Source organism: Marmota flaviventris, chromosome 18 (genome assembly GCF_047511675.1).
Source record: "Marmota flaviventris isolate mMarFla1 chromosome 18, mMarFla1.hap1, whole genome shotgun sequence".
Lineage (NCBI taxonomy): Eukaryota > Metazoa > Chordata > Mammalia > Rodentia > Sciuridae > Marmota > Marmota flaviventris.
The window spans coordinates 17,481,156-17,489,098 of record NC_092515.1 but is presented as its reverse complement, the minus strand read 5'-3'; the positions used below and the strand labels follow the sequence as shown (position 1 = coordinate 17,489,098).

Sequence of the window (7,943 nt, the reverse complement as noted above, 5' to 3'; positions counted from 1 at the left end):
TCGTCTCTGCCTGCCAGATCTCAAACACCAAAGAGATATGCAGATGGGCCAAGGAATATGTTATCAAGACTAGGTGGAGGTCTCAGGTTTTATTGTATTTTTAAATTAAATCAAATTTAATTTTTAGGCTGGGATTGAACTCAGGGACTCACACATGCTAAGCACACCCTGAGTCACACCCCCAGCCCTTCACATTATATTTAATTAATTAATTTATTTAGACACTGGGGATTGAACTCAGGGATGCTTTAACACTGAGCTACATTCCCAGGCTTTTTTATTTCTTACTTTGAGATAGAGTCTCCCTAAGTTGCTGAGGGCCTTGCTAAGTTGCTGAGGCTAGCTTCAAATTTGTGATCCTCCTGTCTCAGCCTTCAGAGTCACCAGGATTACAGGTGTGAGCCACCACACCCAGGTCCTCGGGGTTTATTTTAAATGTCACCTTGAATGATAAATTGGGCAGATTTAAGGTCACTCTTGATTTACTTGTGCATATTCTTTCCTTAGGGATCAAGAGAGGGTGGAGTTTGCAGTGCATGCTGGGAATCATGGTAGTTCTGGGGAATCATGGGCTAGGTGTGGTGCACGGGGAGTGAAGGCCATGCTGAGTGGGGTCAGTGACTTTCCCAGAGCTCTAATCTGAGGCATGGCTGGGACAGCAATCCTAGTGACTTGGCCCTGATCAGGCCCCTTCCATTTTTCCAATTAAACCCCCAGGCTTTCTTCATTAGGCTCTGCTTGGAATGGAGAAATTGGGCATCTGCTGCTCACCTGGGGCTTAAGCTGTTTTCCCCTTATCCTCAACCAAATTTGCACTTTCAAGGGTGCCACTGAGGAACTTGAGTTCCAACACAAGGACTTGGGGAAAGAAAAGAAAAAAAGGGTAAAGATAAGGAAAGAAAAAAAAAACCCACAGATAGGCTGAGTAAAACTGGAGTAGAATTTGAAAACTCAAGACAGTCTTGTCTGCTTCTTCATGATAAAGCCGCTTTTCCTTCCTCTCTGTTCACAGACCCATTCATCATTCCCAGATATTTGCTGAGCACCTACTATGCAATGGATACAGTTCTAGGTACTAAAGACACAATGGTGGGCAAGACAGATAGCATGGCTGCCCTCATGAAGTGCCCTTTCTAATAAAGACTTGGATACTTCCTAAGGAGGCTTCTGAGGCACCCAGAATTCTTAAGGAACTTTTTTTTTTTTTTTTGGGGGGGGGTGCTGGGTGTAGTAGCACATGCCTATAATACCAGCAACTTGGGAGGCTGAGGCAGGAGGATCACAAGTTCAAGGCCAGCTGCAGGGACACCCTGTCTCAAAATAAAATAAAAAGGGCTGGGATGTAGATCAGTAGAGTGCTTGCCACATGTGTGCAAAGCCTTTGGTTTGATCCTCAGTGCTGGGGGGAAAATCGTAGGGATCTAGTCCCCCCAACCCAGCTTTTTTTTTGGTGGGTGGGGAGTGGGATAGAGAGGAGGAAGGTGCTAAAGAAGTAATTTGATGGGGGAAGCAGCGTGGCCTTCTTGCTCCACCACCCACAGCGAGCAGAACAAACGTCATAGGAAGGGTTGGTCTTAATTTCTCTGGGCCGCGCAGGATCTGACTACTGCAAGGAAGTTGATCATGGATTCGCCTTGGTTTGGGACTGATCCCATCAGGAGCCATCCTATCTTTCCGTCTTTTCAGGAAGGATGGCCCCAGAGCCCCGAAGCATGGGACTTCTCTTCATTTACTGCATATCGTTTTTCTTTGGTCTCCCCGCCAACCTCCTGGCCCTGCGCGCCTTCGTGGGGCGGGTCCGCCAGCCGCATCCCGCGCCCGTGCACATCCTGCTGCTCAGCCTGACAGTGGCCGACCTCCTGCTGCTGCTGCTGCTGCCCTTCAAGATGATTGAGGCAGCCTACGACTTCCTGTGGCCCCTAGGGAATGCCCTCTGTGCCCTCACGGCCTACGGCTTCTACAGCGGAATCTACTGCAGCACGTGGCTCCTGGCGGGCATCAGCATCGAGCGCTACCGCAGCGTGGCCTTCCCGGTGCAGTACAAGCTCTCCCGCCGGCCCCTGTACGGCGTGATCGCCGCCCTCGTCTCTGGCATCTTGTCCTTCGGACACTGCAGCATTGTGATCATTGTCCAATACCTGCCAACCCACAACGTGAGTGACCCCGAGAGCCTCCCGGTCTGCTACGAGAACTTCACCAAAGAGCAGCTGGACGTGGTGCTGCCCGTGCGCCTGGAGCTGTGCCTGGTCCTCTTCTTCATCCCCATGGCCGTCACCACCTTCTGCTACTGGCGCTTTGTGCACATCATGCTCTCCAGACCCCAAGTGGGGACCAAGAAGCGCTGGAGAGCCGTGGGGCTGGCCGCTGTGACCCTCTTCAATTTCCTGGTCTGCTTCGGGCCCTACAATGTGTCCCACGTGGTGGGGTTCTTCCAGAAGAGCAGCCAGAATTGGCGCGCGTGCGCCGTGCTCTTCAGCGCTCTGAACGCCTGCATCGACCCCTTGATTTTCTACTTCTCCTCCTCAGCCGCGCGCAGGGCCTTTGATAGGGAACTGCGGAGGCTGCAGACCTGGGGGGCTTCCCTGTCGGCCGAGTGGAGAAAAGCCAGGGAGGCGGCCGTAAAGAAAGGAAAGGCGAGTGCAGGCATGGTCAACGACAGCTTCACGGGAGAATAGATGGTGTCGCCTTTTGGGGAGGAGGCTCCAAAACGGAGACAATGAATCAGAACTGGGTGAGTTCTCCTGTGCCCCTCTGAACAGCCAAAGAGAGTCACAGGCACCTCAACTCCAACTCACCCAATGAGTGAGTGTTTTCATTTCCTTCCTTGGGCTTGGTGACATTTCCTACAGTAAGCCACAAGCCCTTGCATCCTGGGACATCAGAATCTTGGATTCCTTATCTTCACCACTCAGTATCTAGGAGGTGGTGGCGTTTACTCACCTACCGCAGAGCTCTTATTTCTGACCGTGGCCCTGATCCAGAAAAGGGGATCCACAGGCTGGGTGCACGTCTCAGCATGGGCAAGTCTGCAATGCAAGGTGGGCACCTGAAGGTTCCCCACCAGCACCCCAACCACAGCAGGTGCTGCCTCAAGAGCAAGAAAAAGAGTCCTGCGGGGAAGAGTCTATGCAGGCTGAAGAAGCCCAGGTCAGGGTTCTTTGCCAAGTGTTGTCCTTTTGAGTTTTCTTCTTTTTTGCCTGATCCATCTTGCCAGAGATCTGTCATTTGTATTCTTTAGAAAATCAAGACCCTTTCCAGCATTCTCTCTGTTGTCTATCTCATTAATCTTTATTCCTATTTATTTTCCTTGTACTTTCTTAAATCTTTTTTAGTTACTTCATTTTCTTTTTTAAGTTGGGGGTTTCATTAACTTCACTCTCTCTTCCTAACAGATCCTCATGTAAGTGCTTAAGTTCATAGATTTCCCTGTAAGGACAGCTTAGAACAGATTTTGATTTGCAGAATTTTTATCAGTTTGAGGTCTGTGTCAGTTCTAATTTCCAAAGGACGTTTTTCTTTGGCTGTTGAGTTTAGAAATGTTTCTTTGTTTTTAGGCATGTGGGTTTTTACCTCCCGTCTCTCTTTTGTTATTCATTTCTAACTACGTTGCCCTGAGGTCAGAGAATATTATTGAAATGGGTCCAGTTCTTGGAAATTTGTTGAGTATTCTTTTTAATACCAGAAAAATAATCAGTTTTGAAAAGAAGACAGATTCTACAATCGATGGGTGGGTTCTGTCTGGGTTTTATACACCTCAGATTGAAGTTGTCAATTTGTGGGGTTCAAAGCTTTATAATCTTTACATACTTTTTTGTTGTTGGTGTTTGGGGTACCAGGGATTGAACCCAGGGGTGCTTAACCACTGAGCCACATCCCCAGCCCTTTTAAAAAATATCTTATTTAGAGAGGATCTTGCTGAGTTGCTTAGGGCCTTGCTAAATTGCTGAGGCTGGCTTTGAACTTGAGATCTTTCTACCTCAGCCTCCCCAGCTGCTGGGATTACAGGTGCACACTACCACACCCGGCTACCTTTACATACTTTTTTGTCTATTCGATCTATCACTGACAAGGAGAGGGTGTGAGGTGCTTTTCTAGACGGTAAATTTGACTATTTCCTCCTTGTAGTTCTGTCTTGCTGGTGAATTGAAACGTTGAGCATTTTTTTTTTGCCTTAAAATTGATTTTGTCTGATATTAATAGAGCCACACTGATGTGTTTTGAGGTTACTATTTGCTTGCTACACTTTCACCCAACCTTTTACTTGTAACATTCTATATTCTTGTTTTAGATGCATCTTGTATACACGGTACATGGTGGAGTGGTTGGATTTTTTGGCAATCTGGTCTTTCGACTTGACACTGTGTGTCATTTAACTATATCATTTTGTTTATTTATATTTATGTAATAATATTTTTTCAATATAATCGGGATTATTTCTGTCATACTATTTTAAACAGTTTCATTGAACTACACACACACATTGAAATATACACATACGTTGCACAGGGCCAAATGATAAGCATACAGGTCAAATGAATTATCACAGAGTGAACTCACATATTTAAATTCAAAAAGACATGAAACATCTACTTGTGCTGTTTGTTTTCCTAGAGTTTTTTTTTTTTTCCTTTAAACTTAGGCTTTTATACATTGTTATACATATATGTTCAAACATTCTGGAGGCTAGAAAAGTAACTCCAAATTTGGAGGATTGGAGGCTCTATAGAGTACACTAGTAATTAAATATGAGGTAACAACATCTATAAGCTTGGCCTTAGCATTGTATAGGAGCTGGGGAGTAATTTAGGCCAAGTGTAAAAGCTTCACATTCTGAAAATAATAGTGGAAAAACACAACACTTCTGAATTAAGAAAAATAAAATTGAGAGAGGGACATGATTAGAAGGAAACTTCTAGAATTCTACTAATCGCAGTTCCTCAGATTGGTACAACTGATGGCAATCTCTGGATCACTAGTCATCAAGTCAAAGTTTGACAGAGAAGGATGACCCACAGGAGCAGCCTTGCTCTGCTTGAGGATTGTTCAATACTTGAAATGAGCTTCGGATCAGTTCTTGGCTGAAGTCTACCTGGGCCCCCTTTACGAAGGCCAAGCTATCAGAATCAACCACAACTCTTGCACCACCCTGTTCGAATACCCTGTCGTCGGGGTTGACAACTGTATCCAGTGAAAATTTATACTGGAATCCCGAGCATCCACCTCCCTCCACCTCCAGCCTGAGGAATTCTGACCCTTCGGTGATTTCCAGAAGCCTCCGGACGCAGCTGTCTGTAAGGTGGATCTGCCCTTCGCTAGCCTCGGGGCTGGAAGATGACGCCTCCCAACGCGTCTGAAGTCCCGGACAGGATGCGGAGAGCCTGCCCCTCCGCCAGGGAATGACCGCTCTTAGGGCCGTGGCCGTTAGGGACAGGCCCCTGGCGGCCGCCATCTTCCCCCAACCTGTTTTCCTAGAGTTTTAATATTTCTCTTTTCTTCCCTCTGGCCTTCCTTGGGGACTGAGGTTTTTATTTTATTTTATTTTCTTGCTTCATTTCTTGTTCTCCACTAACTTGGAGAGTATTTGCTGTGTTCGTTTAGACATTGTAATATGCCAGGATTTCTCAGTTAGTCCTTCCCTTCTTTCCTTCCTTCCTTCTTCTCTTTAAATATCATACATTAAAGAAAAATCAATGCCAGGTGGTTTTGAACTGTGTCAGTCAAGTTCAGGAGTTCTAGAGTGTGGTCTGGAGACCCTTTCAGGGGTCTGGGAGCTCAAAATTATTTACATAATGATGCTAGCATGCCAATTTTTGTTTTTTCACTCTCATTCTTTGACAAGTGATGTGCAATGGAGATTTTCAGATTAGTCTGTTATGGTGTCACATGTGACATGTGACACCATAACAGACTAATAATGCAGGATGCATGGAAATACGGCTGTCTTCCAGGAAGTCAGCCCTTAAAGAGATCTGCAAAAATGTAAAAGGACGCAACCCTTTTCATTAATTTTCTGAAAATATCATTATTTTTGTTAAAATGTGTTATTTTGTATTAATGTGTACTGGTTTTATGATTGCTATTGTTTTTCAATAAATTCATACAGTTTTAAATTTTTTCTCTCTTAATTTTTTAATATGCTGTATACCAATAGGTATAACCTATGCAAAAAAAAGCTCTTTGGGGTCTTCAATAATTTTTTAAAGTATAAAAGGGCCCTGAGGGCTGGGGTGTAGCTCAGTGGTGGAGCACTTGCCTCCTAGGTACAAAGCCCTGGGTTCCAACCCCCGCACTGGGGGGAAAAAAAGCCCTCAGATATTTGAGAATTGCTGATCTAATGAGATCCTAGATGTGTTTGTCAGCTCTTTGTCAATGTGCCTAAAATACACGACAAGAACAACTTCGAGAAGGAAGAGTTTATCTCTGTGGGGCTCATGGTCTCAGAGGTCTCAGTCCAGGGTCATCCACGCTCCATCACTCTGGGCCTGGGGTAAGGCAGAACATGGTGACCAAAGGATGTCGTGGTGCGTTCCTCGTGACAAAAACACCCAGGGTCACTCCAGATGAACTGGGCTGTGCAAAATAACCACACAAGAGACAGAGAGACCTTTTTCTTTGGGTCCTATGACAGCTCCTCTGACCTTATGGGCCCATGGAAAGAGAGAGAGGAGCAAGTGCTGAACCCTTTTATTGGGAAGAAGCCATTCAAATGAGGGAAGAGAACACACAGGAATGGGTGAGTGTGGCTCAACCCCTGTGGGTGACATGCTACACCCGAAGACACACCTTGCTATCTGAGCTGGAACAATGGCCCAAGTCACCACAAAATATAGTGATTGGCCAGAGCCTCGTGCTTCAGGACTGGAAGGTGTGGGTCATTCAGAGTGGCTTCCCACAGAAAAGATTTTAAAAGTTTGTCAGGGAAAAAGTTATGAACAGACAGTGTGCTTTACTTTGGAAGGGGGATTTGTAAAACTCTACAAGTTCCTAAGATCTAATTTATGCAACTACTTCTGTTTCCTAGAACATTGTGTTAATGGGGGAAAGGGGAAGGGTTGACATGAGCAAGGTTATCCTCGGCCCTATGTGGTTTTCAGGTCAATGCCAGGGAGGGTGAACATCCACTGGATAGGGACCTAGATGTGAAGTCAGGTCACTTAGTTTGTCTAAACTAGGTAAAATCTTTCTCCTAAAGCAAGGTTCAAAACAGCACACCCCCATCAGTACTTCACATCTCTTTTGTGTGTGTGATACTGGAGATTATTCAAACTCTCACCACTCTTATTCAATATAGCACTTGAAATTATAACCAGAGCAATTAGGTAAGAAAAGGAAATTAAAGGGATGCAAATAGGAAAAGAAGTCAAAATATCTCTGTTTGTAGATGATGTGATCCTAGACTTAGGAGATCAATGGAAGGATTTATCATGTTCTTAGATAGGCAGAATTAATCTTAAAACACACATCTTTTGATAAGTCTAAGGTTTGTGTTCTGTTAACCAAGTATGATTTGGAAAATACAAAATTATGTCAAACAGGCACTTTCAGACTCTATCCGGCTCACACAAAGCCCTTGCAAGATCCTGATGAGTTCACCTGCAGGGACTACACCCCACCCCCGTGGAGAGGAGAATTGATGACTTACGGGAAATCTCCAAAAGTTCCAGGTTCCTTATGTTTACAATGTCACTCCTGTGATGCTGAAAAGTCTCGTCATAGGGGACAGGGCAAGTGATAAGAAGGGGATGAAAAAGAGCTTATGGGGTGGCGGATCTGAAGATAACAGATTTATCACAAGGCGCCCTGTAATCCCTTTTGAAAACTGAGCCAGCCATCAGAGGCAGGGATTTGTTGGTAGACCTTCTTGGCAGAATCCCTTCTTCTTTAGCAACAGTATCCCTCCCTCCCCCTCTGTGGTGTGGTTTGGTAGAGCCAAATTCACCTCC

The 7,943-nt window shown here is 45.3% G+C and overlaps 2 protein-coding genes across 2 annotated transcripts; one reads left to right on the top strand and one right to left on the bottom strand.

Annotated features, from left to right (window-relative positions):
• Positions 1–1,691: 1,691 nt before the first annotated feature.
• LOC114097403 (free fatty acid receptor 2-like) lies at positions 1,692–2,675 on the top strand. Its single transcript, XM_027941325.2, has one exon. It carries the CDS (start codon positions 1,692–1,694, stop codon positions 2,673–2,675), a length of 984 nt encoding a protein of 327 aa, XP_027797126.2.
• Positions 2,676–4,625: 1,950 nt separating this feature from the next.
• On the bottom strand, positions 4,626–5,455 carry LOC139702633 (iron-sulfur cluster assembly 2 homolog, mitochondrial). Its single transcript, XM_071604092.1, has one exon. It carries the CDS (start codon positions 5,447–5,449, stop codon positions 4,985–4,987), a length of 465 nt encoding a protein of 154 aa, XP_071460193.1. The 5' UTR covers positions 5,450–5,455; the 3' UTR covers positions 4,626–4,984.
• Between the last annotated feature and the right edge of the window lie 2,488 nt (positions 5,456–7,943).

What these genes read in the sequence shown, in the direction of transcription:
- LOC114097403 (XM_027941325.2), top strand. Translation starts at nt 1,692, where the DNA reads ATGGCCCCAGAGCCCCGAAGCATGGGACTTCTCTTCATTTACTGCATA.
- LOC139702633 (XM_071604092.1), bottom strand. Translation starts at nt 5,449, where the DNA reads ATGGCGGCCGCCAGGGGCCTGTCCCTAACGGCCACGGCCCTAAGAGCG.